A 17,642-nucleotide genomic window follows, 5' to 3' on the forward strand; every position below is an offset into this window, starting at 1 on the left:
GGACCTAAAAGAGCATAAATATAGCGCTCACATTAGTGCTGAAGAGGAGATAAAGAACATACATTTCATTACTCTGTATCTATTCACCGAGATTTCGCTTCTTACAGTCAATAGTTCACTAATAATAATTTATTCACAGTGTGACTGTTGACCGCCTCTGTGGTCTAGTGGTCAGAGTTCCTGGCTACAGATCCAGAGGTCCCGGGCTCGATTCCCGCTGCTACCAGTTTTTCTGAGAAGTAGTGGGTCTGGAATGGGGCTCACTCAACCTCATGAGGATAATTGAGGAATTATTTCAAGGAAATAACGGCTCCGGTCTAGAAAACCGAGAGTAACGGCCGTGGAAATCCGTTGCGCTGACCACGCGACACCTTCTATCGGCAAAAGTTGGCACTAACTTTGCCGACAAACGGCGGTCGCTCGCTCGGTATAGTTCGCTTGCGGACTAAGTACCACGGTGTTTGTTTTCTTTTTCTGTGTGACTGTTAGTTTCTCCAGAAGGGTCAAATTGTCTAGATTTAAGCTCTCCATACATAAAGCCGACTGTAAGTTTGTTCTCTGTACATATCTACACTGTTGTACTTCTTTTACCTTATTTGGTATGATGGTGGACTTCCCTGGGATAGTTTTCGTTGCTAAAAACCTGTATTGGCTGGAGTCCAAACCAACTCATGTCTCCGTTTCTTTCTCCGTAAAAATACATTGAAATGGTAAAAACAATTGCATCACGCTGATATTTCGATCATGACAAAAGCGGAATCGTGGTGACAACTGGATCATTGCTAGAATGCTGAGAAAACCCAGAATATTTTCTGTTTTTGCTAGATCCAGATTGACTTTTGCTTCGCTAAGATATGGGTAAACTCCAAGATATCTCCTGCTGTTTATATATTTATGTGTGTTTTTCATTCATCTGCACTGTGCTGTGTCTGTAATTGGCCTTGCGGCTGTTGACTCGGCACATTAATAATAAAGAATTGAATTGAATTGAATTGAATTCACGTAAATGACACCCACGAAATTTCAAACAGAATTGGTAGTTGTTAGTGTAGAAAAGCTTGACCATATTCCAATAAGTTAAATAAATAATGAAGCTGATCAATTTATGGATGATTCAGTATCTTTAAATAGCAGTTGGAGGTGGAGACAAATTATTCATTTTTAGCTTACTTTACTAAACTATGCTTATGCGGTCTCCTTCCTGTATTTGTGCCTTTTTATCTGTGTGTCACCTCTATCAACTTCTGAATGCGTGAACCAGTCCTTGTGAAACGTTATATGTATGCCATGATTCCTGAGCCCATCCCAACGATGTACTTCGTAAGTCTATCCCATCAATCTGTGTGTGTCTCTGTGTATGTTGCTAGGCAACGGCTGGATTAAAGTGATACCGCGGCAACAGATACGCACGCATCAGTAGAAGAATTCTTGGACGCGTCAATTTTTATGCAGCTCTTGTCATATCAAATGAAAGCAGGCGGTTAGTTTTCTCACAACTTTTTGTTATTTAATATAAAATTGAATTATCATAATACAGAACATGCTTAAGATTTTACGATAGATTTTACGAAAGTGAAAAAAGAAATAGATTGTGTGGCACGTGTGCTAAACTTTAACTGTCGTTTTTAGTTCCTGCGTTTGGTTCAGTATTTATTGGATCAGAACAGAAATAGTATAAATGAATACAAAGCCAGTGAACTTTGTAATTAACTCAATGGAGCTGAGTCGTTTTATAGAAGCTAATAGCAAATCAGTGGATCAAGGAATTCCCCGTCTTCTGCGGAACCGGAAGGACCATTACTGTGTTCACAAGGTCCCGCCACTGAACCCTAACCTGAACCCAATGAATCATCGAACTTCCTGTGCTCCAAATATTAAAGGAAATTTCTTCACATTATGAGCAGAAAGAACTACTTTTATCTTTCTTGAGAATATCGCTACTTTTTTTATTTGAAGCGAGCCCGTTTCTTGTAATTATGTACATAACTCATTTCATAATATTCTCCTTACTTCCGACACCAATTTTTAATTTTTTTTTGTGCAGTGGAATCCCCAGTGTCCTACTTAATTCCACAATGAAGAAAATGAGAATTGTTAGGGTCTACTTATTACAAAGTCCAAGGTGTGTGCTCATTTCGAAAGCACAGTACAATAAATCACGTAACTTCTTCTTTAATACCGTGTTATAGAGGTGTATTACTAATCTAAAATGTATGCTTTCCGAAGTGTGAGTCGCATAATCCTTTGCAGATAAACAAGATAGGGTGATTACACTTGAATGAACGCGTAATGATATATTTGTGCTTTTGAAGCACGCTGTAGCGTAGTTGGTTGAGGCACTATGCTACAAGCCGGATGGTCGTGGGTTCGAGTTCCGATTGGGTGTATTTTTTCCAATGTACCTAATACTTCCAGCAGCACTATGGCCCTGGAGTCGACTCAGCCTCTAACAGAAATGAGTACCAGGAATCTTCCTGGGGGTAAAGACTGACAGCCTCACCGCCATCTGTGAGCCGATTGTCTAGAAAATATGGGGAACCTCGACGTTTCACAACCCTGTGGGCCTCCGCGGCCTGTTAACAGGGATAGCTTTTCAGTTAGCATTCATATCTTTAAGGTCCATTATAATAGTATTTATATGTGTGGTATTTATATAACTAATTGTTCTAGAAATATATATTTTTATATTCAGTTCATATTTCACGGTTTAAGCGTACACTTGGCCCACTTCAGTACCTCCCAAAAGGAAAGCTTTTGTATTATTATTCATAGTGGTGTGAGACTTAGTCCACTTGGTACTGCGGCCACTTCTGGCTTATTGTACCAGCCCCAGATGATAGGTGAGGGTGATTGTGGAGCAATTGTTGGAATGAATATTGACAGGGGAAACCGAAGTACTCGGAGAAAACCTGTCCCAGTGCCACTTTGTTCACCACAAATCCCATTTGACCAGACCCGGGATTGAACCCGTGGCCGTCGCGGTGGGTAGCCAGCGGCTAACCGCTCGGGCTATGGCACGGCCTAAGGACACTGTTAATGAAACATTATGGTAAGACTCAATTATGAGCCATTGCTAGCTTCAGAGTGACAGGAATATGATTCTTTTCAAATCTCTAAATTAATATCAGATTAAGATGCTTGTGCGAATGACATTTAGTATGAAGAGTCAATTTTGCTAATGTTCATTCATTTTACATTGAAGTATAACAGTTATTCATTTTGTAACTCATTTCGGAAGGTTGCTTTCCATTTAATGTCTTGTTTCGATTTGTAATAGTAGCTAATGCCTTATATTTAGTTTTATCGACGTTGGTAGAACTGTCTTTGTTAAAGGTATAGAATATAACTAATTGAATGATGCCTAAGTTTTTCTTAAAAAGGTGTAAGTAATCCTTTGTTACAAAACTTGTCTGTGACATATTTCAATGTTACCTAATAAGAAACTAATGTAATTTTCAACAGAAGGGGGGCAGGAGTTGAAGTTTTATGTGCTATTTTTTTTTCTTGGCACTACAGCCCCAGTGGGCCTAGTCCTACCTCCATGAACTTCTCCGTTCACTTCGGTTTTTTCTTGATCTTACACATTCTGTACGACTCCTTGGGCGGGTGATCAGCTCGTCGCAAGGCCTCTACCTGTACACAAACACAGAAAAACGCACACACACAAACTAAACATCCATGCCCTGAGCGGGATTCGAACCCACGATCCCGGTTTCCAAGCGAGCGAAGACAGTACATGCCTTAGACCACTCGGCTACCATGACCGACTTCTGTGCTATTACCCAACTATAATTCGAATGCAAGTCAGTGATTAATCAGCTGTGTTTATTTTAAATTTTATAACATATAATACAAAATATAGCCAACTCCTGCTTATATTAAATTACGAAGCTGTCAAATTAAGTATTTTTGGGCACTAATATCATCGAAATCATTTGAAAGATAGACACTTCGTGTTGTTTACATCGCTTATGATAGTCCTCACATTTTGATCCCAGTTTGTTGTTTGAGCCCTGTCCATATTTTAACCTACACGGCATTGCGAAACAATATTCGAAATATGAAGTATATATTAATTTAAATACGAATTCCTGGAAGTAAATTATAAAAGCAAATTGAAACGTGGGGAATCAAGGACAGCCGGGACCAACACATTCCCATGCCATCAGAATCATTGTGTGTGTGTCGTCAGCAGCCAATAGTAGCTGCGCTCTTATTCGATTTCATTTAAAGTCCACATGTTTATTCAAAATTGTTGTGCCGAAAATTGCAGCTACGTGCCGCAGCTCGGTGGCCGAAAAGCTTTATATTTCTGGGTGGATATCGAGACTACTATTGTGCTTATCGAGTTTCTTCAGTTTCCCCATTAAGTGTAATGAAAATTGGTCACGACCTCTTCCTTCCACATCGTTCCCGAACCGCTATATATCCGTATCATCTAATTTCGTACTACGTGTGATATATAATTTGTTTCGTTACTGTCTGCATATAAAATGGCTACGGGCCGGACGACCGAGGGGTCGGAGTTCGAATCCTGGTAGGGTCAAGAATTTTCTCTTCACCACGGCGTCCAGTCCGGCTTTGGGGTTCACCCAACCTCCTATCCACTGGCTAACGGGAGATATTTTCCCGGGGGTAAAGCGGTCGGGGCGTGAAACTGATTGCTCATCTCCAACTAGTACCGAAGTCAAGAAAATATGGATCTATACATTCACTCCCCCATACGTCTTCATGGCATAGTGCTTAAGTAGCACAGGAAGAACTTCATCTTTTACTGTCTCTAAATAATCTTAGGTCGGTCACGGTAGCCGAACGGTTTAAGTCATGAACTGTTCTCGCTCGCTCGGAAGCCGGGATCGTGAGTTTGAATCCCACTCAGGGCATGGATATTTGGTGTTCATGTGTTTATGTGCTTTTTTCTGTTTTTGTACAGGTAGAGGCCTTGCGACGAGATGATCACCCGTCCAAAGGGTCCTACCGAATATCTAAGATCTAGTAAACAGAAGTGAAATGGAGAGTTTCATAGAGGTAGGCTAAGGCCAAAATTTGGGTTGAAGAGCCAAAAGAAAAAAATCTTAGAAGCAATGAAGAAAATGGACAAATATGAGAATACTCTTGCCCATAAAAGACGTTGTTCAGGTGATTTAAATATTTTGGTTAAATTTCTTCACAGTCGCCGGTGCCACCTGTGAATATTGTTTGTTCATCTACAGAATCACAATTTATACTCAAACAAGAGAAATATTCATAGAGCCGACCTTCAGTCTTTTCGGTACTTGTGCTGATCGTCCTTTGGCGATACTTCTAAAATACTCAGAGCCTCGTTAAATTTTTATACTTGACTGCTTCAAATGAATGGGTGACGTTAACAATTAAAATGTAGCAGAACTGCCTTCTTTAGAAACGCTGGAAGAGCAAGGAGTAATTAAGGAAGTTAGTAGTATCGCGTCATTTTGACTGGAATAGCAAACAGAAAATTGAAAAAGAATTAGTTGTATGAAGTTAAAACAAAAAACAAAGAAAGGTACCAGCAGGAGAGTTCAGTAACGTCTCAGGTATTTAAAGGTCTCTACTAGAACACAAGGGCATGATAATTAAAACTCGAATTTAGTGTTTATTAATAAAATGGGGGAGTTCGGAGCAGTTTGTTTAGACCTGCATAAATATTGTTCACCTTCATTATTCGTTACTTAATGAGGAAGAAATTCGGAGCCACGTCACCATATATTGATAACGTTTTGAAGAAAAGGTGTTTATTTATTACCTTCATTACATGATGTGTAAATGTTGAACAAAAATTCCGAAGTTGGTTCTGGATAATTTTTACACTTTACATATTCTGAAATGTATACTATGTTTGATTATGTCTTGACAAATGCGGCAGCGTAGTTGGTTGAGGCACTATGCTCAAGCCGTAAGATCGCCGGTTCGAGTCCAGATGAGGTGGATTTTTTCCAATTTAACTAATCCTTGCAGCCGCACTATGGCCCTGGGGTCGACTCACTATCTAACAGAAATTAGTACCAAGAATATTCCTGAGGGTAAAGAGCGCATAAGGCTAACAACAAACCGATTGTCTAGACAAAATATGGGAGCCTCGACGTCTCACAACCTTATGGGCCTTCATGGCCTGTTACTGGGACAGCTTTACCCTTACCTTACCTGGATTAATGCGTGTCGTAAACGTTAGTTTGAGATCTTAATGAAATCAATTTTGCATATAAAAGAAAGCTCCGAGCATCAATTTAATCCTTAAGCCAGCGAACTAACTCTGTCCTTTTCGCCGTTTAGAATAAAACTCTCTTTAGGATTGATTTTATGGCATTCTTGGTGAGCACTCCTCTGTCTGTTGATCACTTCGTTTTATTGCTTCGCTTTTTTAATGATATGTTCACAGACCCGCCGCAGGTGACGCTCCAGTTAGGCAACAAGCTCAACCCTGACACCATCAAGGAGAATGACGACGTGTACTTCGAGTGCAACATCCGAGCCAACCCCAAGAAATACAAAATCACGTGGTTACACAATGTGAGTATATGTATTAAGCATATTCCTTCATTTTTAGGCTGTAATGTAAACATCCCTATTGGGGATCCAATGAGTTCATCGTGAGAATATAATATTAAAACAGTTGTTTCATAGCTGTAACACAACGCAGCTAATTTCCGTTACAAAAATATTGCTTGCTAATATTTTTAAAATGTATTTTTCCTTAGCTTAATTTTCTAAGAAAAATACTGTCACATGCGTAGTTACTGGACGTCAGCTGAAAGTTAAATATTGAAGTAGCCACCTGCTCACGCTGGTTTCTCGCTCGCCGATTTTTATGCCCTGAAGATGGAGGCGATGCGTTCCTCCGAAACGTCGGGTTACACAATATCTACACGGCGCCACATTCCAGAAGACGACATTCTTCATAGTCACTGCCATGAAAAACTCAAATATTACGTTATGAGAAATGGTGGTTTTTATATAGGATATCGACGGAATGTTTGTTACTAGGGAGCCAGAGAATTACAATCAATCATCTCGTCTTTATCAGTAAGAAAACAGTTCTGGCTGACAACCTTATATCCTGTTCCTTTAGGATTGGTTTTAATGTTGTCCGCAAGACCACAGTCCGAGCTGGAACCAGCTATAATCTCTTTCATTATTTTATCATGTTTTCTTACAAGAGGACCGCCTCTGTGGTCTAGTGGTCAGAGTTTCTGGCTACAGATCCAGAGGTCCGGCTTCGATTCCCGGCGCTACCAGGTTTACTGAGAAGTAGTGGGTCTAGAACGGGGTCAACTCAGCCTCGTCAGGATAATTGAGGAGCTGTTTCAAGGAAATAACGGGTCCGGTCTAGAAATCCGAAATTAATGACCGTGGGGATTCGTTGCGCTGACTACGCAACACCCTCTATCCGCTAAAATTTGCAATAACTTCGCCGACAATCGGCAGTTGCTCGGTCGGTATAGTTCGCTTGCGTACTAAAAACCACGGGGTTATTTTTTTCTTACACGAGTTTTAGGACATAATTTGACAGTAAACAGTTAAATAATAAAAAATATACAGCAATAAATTTTTTTTTAGTGTTCCCATATAGTGTAAATTTGTGTCCCATCAGTTAACATACTGGAGGAGACAGACGGTTCTTGATCTTTACTTGGCATGCCCAATAAAAAGCGTGACTGAACATCAGTTCATTTTGTGACATCAAGAAGAGGAGGAGGAGGAGGAGGAAGAAGAAGAAGCTGCACCCAGGGAACCATAATATTTTCTTCAATTTTATGCGAATGCACAAGATAGAAACACATACATCGACAGTAAAAAATATCCAACTATGGCGTGTTTCGAAACCGGGATCTCGTTCGAGAGCAGAGAGTCGTATGGAATGTGTCCCAAGAGAAGAGATATCAGTTCCCCTGACGTTTATCCAAAACTTATCTTTAAAAGGACCGTACCGAGTATGCAGCCCATATGGTCTTCCTATTTTTCACTTTTGCCTTCCAGACTTTTGTGTTATGCTTAAGTGTGACATGATGGGAGGAAGTCTGTGGTTTGAAGGAACAATAATTGGATCTTAAAAACTAAACCCGCTTCGAAATTTATCTCGTAAGAATTTAATGGAGGAAAGGGAGACAGTTAAGGGGAAAATAATATGAAAATACATTGATTTACATTACGTCTGTTTGTTTTATTAATTCGCTTAGTGGGGGGTGGAGACCAACTGGGTCCACTTGGCACGGCTGCCACTGATTGGCCTATTGTAGCTTGACCTGGGTGATTATGATGATGGAGATTTTGATGGAATGAAGATTGGTAGGGGAAACCGAAGTACTCGGAGACAACCCACCCCAGCGCCACTTTGTCCACCATAAATTCCGCTTGTCCAGACCCCGGGATCGAACCCGGGCCGCCGCCGTGGGAAGCCAGCGACTAATCGCTTGAGATATGGCGCGGCCTTTACATTATATTACCCTTAATAGATACATTTTACACTCCCTATTCACCAGCTTTTTCTCAAAGCACCAGTGACGCACTTCTGTCTTCATTACATTTCGTGTCCCAAAATTAGGTTTAAATTAGGCACGACTCACGGACCTTCAGATTCCTGACTATGGATCTACCGGTGACGTATCTTCCGCTACTTTACTGTTCGATTATTTGGAAAACAGAATAAAATTCTGATTTACTTCAAGAATTGCAGGGACGACTTTTATAACAATTTAAAGTAAATAGAACGATGTCTGATTCTTCTCGTAAGCCATAGAACTATTTACTTCCTACATGACCAAAACCCCCTTTATTGACGAGTGAATAATTTTGGGAAATGGCCGTTACTGAGAACTGGAATGATCAGTTTCATTTATAAGCATAAATTATTTTTTTTATTTTATTTATTTAGCTTAAATCTTTTTACCAGCAAATTGGACTTAAATTTGAGGAAGAAACTAGTGAAATGCTACATTTGGAGCATAGCTCTGTATGGGGCTGAAACATGGACACTTAGGGCAGTAGATCAGAAACATCTGGAAAGTTTCGAAATGTGGTGTTGGAGAAGAATGGAGAAGATCAGTTGGACCGATTATGTGAGAAATGAAGAAGTGTTAATTAGAGTCAGTGAGCAGAGGAATATCCTACATGAAATAAGAAAACGGAAGGCTAATAGGATTGGTCATGTTTTACGCAGAAACTGCCTTCTAAAAGAAGCTATCGAAGGAGAGATAGATGGGCGGATAGAAGTGACAAGAAGACGAGGAAGAAGACGTAAGAAGATGCTGGATGACCTTGGGGACAGAAGAGGATACTGTCATTTGAAGGAGAAAGCTCTAGATCGCATTACGTGGAGGAATTGTTTTGAAAGAGACTGTGGACCTGTCGTCTTGACAGATTACTGATGATGATGATGATTTATTTAGCCTACATCTTGAGGAATGGAAGTTATTTCTTCAGCGTTAAATGCGTTGAAAAGAAACTATTCACATTTTATGCCATTACTTTAGTAATATCTCGTATTTAATTTGATGTAGAAGAAAAATTACACAATTTTGCTTAGGTTATTAAAATAAACATAAAGGATAAGGGGAACATGTTCGGAGTTTTCATATTCTGAACAATATGTTATGGATTTGTTGATTAACGGTCATCATGACCCAAAATATATGAATCGTATGAAATCCTTACATTCTTATAATTCATTAATGTTTTGGGGAAATGAATATATTTGTTCAATAATTACAAGGATAAATGTGTTGTTGTGACATAAAATTTGCATTTTTACCACTGAGTTATACAAATTTCTCTTATCTCTCAATGAGGCCAATCGAATATTTGATGTGTTAAGACACTGCACTGGCCTGATTTTTTCTGAAGTAAATTTTGACTTGATAAAGATGAATTTGTATAAGAAAAATACGTAGGCTTGGCCAAATTGCGGCCTGCGGAGATTTTATTCGAGAGCACTGCGTGTACAGACGTTAATACAAGGATTTCTGGTAGTGGGTCATTTCCGCAATATGAAATGAAAGAAAAAAGTATTATAATCGCAAGAAAATAAAAAAACGGGCAGACTTTATATTTACTCTTTTAATTCGCTATATCCAGCGTGCAGAAAGTCTAGTAGGGTCCATTACATATTCTGTTTAATGCATATCTCATCACCTTAAGAACACGAATCATAGTCGGTACGTCCAGTGCGAAATAATTATTAATTATGAGAGTAGGCTAACGCTTACTGGCATTTATGTGAGCGTAGCGTATATCAATGCAGTGCATTTCTTTCACAATATCTGAGGCCTTCCGGCTCATGGTCAGTTTTTTAAACAATCCATCCGCCCCCTGCCTTTCTTAAACATTTATTTCTCCTATATGAAGATAAAGAAGGGGTACGCAGTAGCGTAGTTGGTTGAGGCATTATGCTACTAGCCGGAAGGTCGCGGGCTCGACTCCCAATGAGGTGGAATTTTTCACTTTACCTAATCCTTCCAGCCGCACTCTGGCCCTCGGATCGACTCAGCCTCTAACAGAAATGAGTACCAGGAATCTTCTTGGGGTGTAAATGGCGGACGGCGCTTAAGGCTGGCAACCTTACTGCCATCTATGGGCTGATTGTCTAGAAGATGTGAGAGCCTCAACGTCTCACAACCCTATGGACCTCCACGGCCTGCTACAGGGATACCTTTACCTTTTTTATGTGAAGATTAAGAAGGTAAATGTGAAAGCCAAAGTTGTCCCTGTGCTTAAATAAACACCATGCGTTGAAAACGTATGGAGGAGTGGAGATATATCTCCATCATTCTTAACCTCGGCTCTAGATGGAGGTAAGTGGTCAGCTTCACGCCCCAGTCGCTTTAACACCAGGAAAGAAGCCCCGGTACAAACTGCATCTGAGGCTGGGTGGGCTGCAGAACCGGCCTGGACACTGTGAAATAGAGAAAAATCTATTCCATCCCTTAGCCCGTCACTGTACAGTTTGTGCTATCCCGGCTTCTAACGATTAAGAATATACTTTGGCATAATAGTCACGAATTACGAGCCGGGAATGGAACGTGTCACTAAGTGAGGAAATTTGTTACTTGCGTCTCTGTGCTTCAATGTTAAATCGTTTAGAAAAATGTCGTTGATGAAATAAACAAAATATATGTACAGTCTTTTGGTGGTGGGTCCTTCCTAGGTATTTAAGGAGAAAAACGGGACTAAAATGCGACAACAATTTTAAATGTTAATATTGTTATCAGATCAAATTATATATTGTAACAGATTTGATCAACGCGTTGCTAGGCAGCAGCTCTGTAAACATGGTCCAAAACGCAAAAATAAAGGAACTTATGTCTTCCCTGTCCGCGGTGACGTCACAACAGTGGATAGTGATCACGTGACATGGGTTTTCTGTAGTTCAGACCGACGCGCCAATTGGCTGGCTGGATAGCGATCGCGTGTTATGTGTTTACTATAGATCCATGTCCGTCCCTCAGTTACGTAAGTAAAGCAGTTACAAGTTACAAAATAATAGCGACAGAAGAAAGCGAACAAGCAAGCAAGGAGTTAGCCACAGGAGGTTCGTAGTTGAAGAACAACTAGAAGTCAGCCTGTGAATATTAACGTATGATTAGAAGAATTTATTTATGTGTAATATTTGGAGTGTGTAATTCAGTGAGACCGTTATAGTTCCTGTGTTATAAACCCGTGAAGACTAGTATAGAAGGACTGAAGAGATTAGTGTGGAGTGATTGTACGTTGTGTAAAGTAACGCTAATATAAAATTAATTGTAGTTGCGACTTTTAGGTTATTAATAAATCCAAATACCAATCCAACTATGGTCACTATGACATGTGAAAATATTAATATTATTATTAAATAGAATGATAGGTTCCGTGGTTGTGGGCTATATTGAACTTGCTTGGCTCTTTCAAGTAAAAGCCCCTTATTTGTAGTTTACTGTATACTTCACAATGTCCCAGTTTTCTCCTCTGTGGGTAACAGAAGCGCCTGCTTCCTAGTAAAAGCGACCAAACGTGAATCCAGCCTCTCGCTTTCGACCATTGTCATTTCTGAGAATGAATTAACTTTGATTAAACGAGCCCTTTACTCCTTGGTGTACTCATGATTTTCCTTTTAACATTTATCCCTAATGGGTTACCGTTTCTCCGAATCTTGTCTGTGATCTCAGCAGATACTGACTTCAGAAAATTACAAATATAATGCAGAGAGGCGACTTGATTTTGAGATCATTATCGGGTATGAAAATATAGGAGTCAAGGAAATGTCTTGCACATTTTAAGCAGAATAGCCATCTTCAATCCTTAACCAATATGCATGGGGAAATTTGAACGTAAACCTTGTTTATTATAACCATATTTATTCCTATACGAATTGGTAAAGGAGAGCTGGAATAGCTCAGCCGGTGTAATTGCCAGCTGGACGGCCATGATTCGATTCCAGGCATAGCGTTAATACCGGCTCTCGGGCCCGCCCACCCTCCTATACAATGGGCACCGGAGATTCTCTCTCTGGGAATAAAGCGGCAGTGTCTCGAAGCTGGCCACTCACCTAGGTCCAGTTCCGAGGTCAAGAATGGTAAAGCTATGTCACCACTCTCATTTATTATTTCATGGCATGGCGCTTAATTCATTAAACGCCGGGAAAATTTTACCTTTAGACGAATTTATTATTGTACCCTCCGGTATTCTAAATTTTTACAAAAATGGGAAAAAATACGTCCTAATTATGAACATGTGACACTAATCATCATATTTTAATTACCTAGAACTAAAAATGAACATGAAATTTGTAATTAAAATATGGATTAGGAACTATATATATATATATATCAAGTATACTGGTCAGTAACCTGTCGTTTCTTCCATCAGTCTTTGTTGTTGATACAAATAAATCTTAATTAAATAAATTACAAAATTTTGTTTCAAATTTCCGTCCAAAATGGGATTCTCTCTTGTATCAGTTTCAGGAATATTCCAAGATGATTATTAACTGTTATATTTTATGATCGATTGTTTCTCAGTTAACGGGTTGGCATAGCGGTAAAGATCTCATCTATTACTAGGGAAGTGCATGGTTCGAATCTCGGACGGGGCACTTACTATCCTGGCTGAGGCGTTTCATAATTATCCGTAGTCCTTTCAGGCAAATATCAGGTTCATACCCCCATCAGGCCACCACCACTTCCTTCCAAATCCCTGTCAATTAATTATTCACTTATCAGTCTACGCCATATAATCCTGCTATTGCCAGAATCGTATAATACAAAAATAAGTGATTCTAACTGAAGCTATTTAATTATACTGTTTCACTTGCAGTCGTTATATGGCGTGAAATATTGTGACATAACGCCTGAAAGCCGCAACAGTGGAAGCAGAGCCAGGCGCCAATTGCTAGATAACGGCTCGGTAAACGCGTTTCCACAGCAACGAATACGACTGAAGAAGCAATGCATTGCATGCAAGGTCACTTCAATTCCTAGTCAACGCATATAAAAACGTTTCCGTTCACGCGGCAACGAACCGCCAAAGCACAGTAACAGCGAGGAACGCGATAACTCGACTGTTGAAGGAGGTGATTACCATGGGGTTCGACCAGAACCTACCTCAGGGAGAGAACTGGCCAACAGAAGACAAACGGAAGTCAGAAGTGAAATCTTTAATATTAGAGTCAATTTTACCGACCACATAACATATTTTTATTATTATTACACTACATGTTTCGACCTCAAGAGGTCATCCTCAGGTGTACGAACACAGCTGTATAATTACACGCAATGACATTCGTCTTTTCACTTATTCCTTCCTGTATCTTATTCAGGCCCACGTTCAATAATATATCAAGCTCCTCTGACAAAACACAAGTTAAAATATTATTCTAAATGTCAAAAGTTAAAATTTAAAATTTGCGAATCGAATTTCAATTCAGATCACTAGTTATGCTTTCACTTTCACTTGTTATTCAGTCACTTCCTACTTACGCTCATCACTGCGTCAAGTTCACTTTAACTAGTTTTAATTATATTATTGGTTAAAAAGTTCATGATATATTATTGAGCGTGGACCTGAATAAGATACAGGATCGAATAAGTGAAAAGACGAATGTCATTGCGTGTAATTATACAGCTGTGTTCGTACACCTGAGGATGACCTCTTGAGGTCGAAAAATGTAGTGTAATAATAATAAAAATATGTTGTGTGGTCGGTAAAATTGACTCTAATATTAATTAAATACACAACAGGATGCAAGAAGCAATTAAAGTGAAATCTTTATTTTACACTATGTGGTGTAGCAATAGTATAGTTATAGGAACCTTTAGAGTGTTATCATTGTTCGTAATTACGAAGTGTTATAATTACAGTATGATTGTGTTACAACTAATTGCAGTTCTTCCTGGTGAATATCCAATAAATCGACTAATCTAATTCGGAACCCATTAATTAACTGTCGCGTTACCAGGATACATGACAATATGATGGAAGATTATTATAAATAAAGATTATGTATTTGGAAGACCACCTCTGTGGTCTAGTGGTCAGAGTTCCTGGCTACAGATTCAGAGGTCCGGGTTCGATTCCCGGGGCTACCACATTTTCTGAGAAGTAGTGGGTCTAGAACGGGGTCCACTCAGCCTCGTGAGGATAATTGGGGAGCTACTTAAATGGAAAACTAGCAACTCCAGTCTAGAAAACCGAGATAAACGGCCGTGGGGATCCGTTGCGCTGACCACGCGACACCCTCTATCCGCTAAAGTTGGCACTAACTTCGCCGACAAGCGGCGGTCACTCTTTCTGTATAGTTCGCTTGCGGACTAAAACCACGGAATTTGTTGTTTGCTTTTTTTTTTGTACTTAGAATAAGTCGGTCATGGCCTATTTCAGGATAGTCAGGATAGGTGGTAGCGCGGCCGAGTCTCGAATCAGATGCGTCCCCAACACAATCAGTAACGCTACAGCTACAGACGTCTGCTCTGCGGTATTACAGTTAATTGTTGCACTTTACAGAACTCATCAGTAACGCAGAACATGTCATCCGGGGTGATCCTGAGTACGCAGAGTCTGGTTCTGCAGGGAGTTACCCGGCATAACGGCGGTAGCTATACGTGTCTTGCTGCTAACTCGAAAGGGGAAACCTCCAGCAAACCAGTTAACCTCAGGGTGCAATGTAAGTACATGACGTCGTTCACAATTCTGTTTTTTCAACATTGTCATCACACTATTTCTTCTGTGCTGGTTTACAGTTGAAATTCACGAACCTCTTTGAAGTACGCAAAATATTTTGGGTAGAGAAACATTCGTAATGGAGATTATTTATTTTTATTTTGCAGAAAATCCACACACAAACGCATTGGCCACTCATGGTGCTACCTGCGTCTCATCTGATAAAACAATGTTATTTCTTGCCTAAGTCCAAATTGTGGACTCTTGATGAACAGTCTAGAGCAGTTCTCTTTACTGTCAAAACGGAAATGACATTTCATTTGTCATGTAAATATTTAATTAATATTGTCATGTGATAGACTATAGGCAGGATTTGGATTAGTAATCGGATTTATTGAACACTCAGCACACTCAGTACGTGACTGCTCTTCACAGATTACAGTTGTACACAGATTAGTGTTCTCACTCTGTTACAGTGTCCTCTAGCCGTTGCTTGGTAGCGGCTTTCAACCGCTCCTCTGTTACAGGGGATTTGTTGCGTTCGTGTTTGTTGGTGGATCCGTTACTTAGAAACGGTTGTTGTATAGTTGCTAATTTCACGTTCGTTTCCTGCAATTGGTCTACATGCCAAAATATGAATGACACAGATGACATTGAATTCTGAAAGGAGATAGACGAAGCCATAAACCAGTAGTACAGATATTTGCGTATTTAGTCAGTGAGCGTGAAGGTTCCCACAGTCGTCAGAAAATAAAATATGGTGGATTTTTTTTTTCAGTTGACCTAATCCTTCCAGCCGCACTATGGCCCTGGGGTTGACTCAGCCTCTAACAGAAATGAGTACCAGGAATTAATTAAATAACTTTCCTGGGGAGTAAAGCGCGGCCAGCGCGTAAGGCTGACAAACCTTGCGGCCATCTTTGAGCCGGTTGTCTAGATAATGTGGGACCCTTAACGTCTCACAATCCTATGGGCCTTCACGGCCTGGTACAGGGATAGCTTTACTTTTTTACTTTCTTGGGAGGGCCAGCAGCATTTTGGTCGTCCAGTGAGTGTACACAGCCATGTGCAGCATGTGCATTTTTGGTATCATTGATGATAGGAAATAAAAAAAAATGTATATAAAACTAGAATTCACCGAAAGATTTTGTTAGTACATGCCATAACTCAGAAGAATAAGAAGAAAAAGGGAGATATGTAGAAGATCAGATGCAGGTACTTGAATCGAAACAACCCAGCATGACAGGTATAATACGGAGATAACTATGATGATGTTTGGATGACCTTTAGTGAGGTAATGAATGAACAGTTTGTTTTTAATCCATTATTTTCGGTAGAGCCTTATTAGAAAGACGGAGCCAGAGATGTGATGTTGCCTTAGGCCTGTGTTTCCCTGTATTCAGTGATGAAAAAAGGCTGCAACTAGTTTGAAATATAGACCTTAATATATAATATTAGGAATCGCGTTCTTGTTTTTTTGAAGTAGCACCTATGTCCTTTTGTCACACGTTGAATTTTCTGCAGTCTCTGCGATAGCAAAACCATTACTAATTTCCATTTCAGTTTCATACATATAGTCATGGAATAATACTGAGTTATGTTCATTTAAATTTTGATGCAGGAGAAGGATGACTGACGGATCTTCCTCGTCCTAAGCTAGTTAAAGTTTTTATCAAAATCTTAAACATGAGAAAGCGACGTTTCAAGCATTTCGGTGGCGCCATTCCACAAAAAACTTATAAATCATGTATGACAGAGAAAAACTTTTTTTTCTGAAGGCGTGATTTCAGATTTTTATTTGATATCTTCAGTAGATAGTGATGAATTTAGGGTTTAGTGCTCTGTAAACTTCATGTATAAAAATATAGTTGTACTGACACACTGTTAGTGATGGGGAATTACGCTTACATGTTGAAAGGGAATGCTACTTATGAATATTTAATGAAGTACTGGGCGTTTCTAAAGGATAAATCTATTGTTATTTATACTTACATTTTTTTCAGTTGCATATCATTATTCGGCACCTAACAGTATTTGTAGTTGGTTTCATGTAATTAAGTAACGTATAAAATCCAAGAGAAAATTAATTTAATCTGCATCTTTCTTCTGCATACAGAGATCAGGCTTTCTGTCCTGTTCTGATTCATAACCTTGAAACTATTTATCCTTATATAAGTCACTGAGCACTATCACGTGGATTGTAGCTACATGGACAGAACAACCAGGAAGAATAATGAAGCTGTCCATGCTTCAATTAGGATTTTAAACCGCCTTTCCCGCTTACATCACACTCCAAATGTGAATGTCCCAATCTACGCTTCGCGTTTTAATTGCATTCCTTGTACTGACATTGAATACCATACTCGTAGTATTTTAGTTTAAAGTATCTGTTGCGTATTGTGTTTCTTATTATCATCGTTACAGAGGTCCGCGCCATAGCTCAAGCGGTTAGTCGCTGACTTCCCACCGCGGCGACCCGGGTTCGATCCCGGGTCTGG

The 17,642-nt window shown here is 39.6% G+C and overlaps 1 protein-coding gene across 2 annotated transcripts in view; it reads left to right on the forward strand.

Annotated features, from left to right (window-relative positions):
• Nucleotides 1–17,642, forward strand: part of LOC111870997 (hemicentin-2) — a 322,577-nt gene that overhangs the window by 264,031 nt on the left and 40,904 nt on the right. For both annotated transcript variants that reach the window (XM_023863703.2, XM_033754061.1), the window contains exons 7-8: nt 6,398–6,528; nt 14,989–15,148. In XM_023863703.2, the coding sequence (XP_023719471.1) occupies nt 6,398–6,528; nt 14,989–15,148 (291 nt within the window). The remainder of the gene's footprint in view (nt 1–6,397; nt 6,529–14,988; nt 15,149–17,642) is intronic.

This window comes from Cryptotermes secundus, unplaced genomic scaffold (assembly GCF_002891405.2).
Source record: "Cryptotermes secundus unplaced genomic scaffold, Csec_1.0 scaffold1170, whole genome shotgun sequence".
In the NCBI taxonomy this organism is placed as follows: Eukaryota; Metazoa; Arthropoda; class Insecta; order Blattodea; family Kalotermitidae; genus Cryptotermes; species Cryptotermes secundus.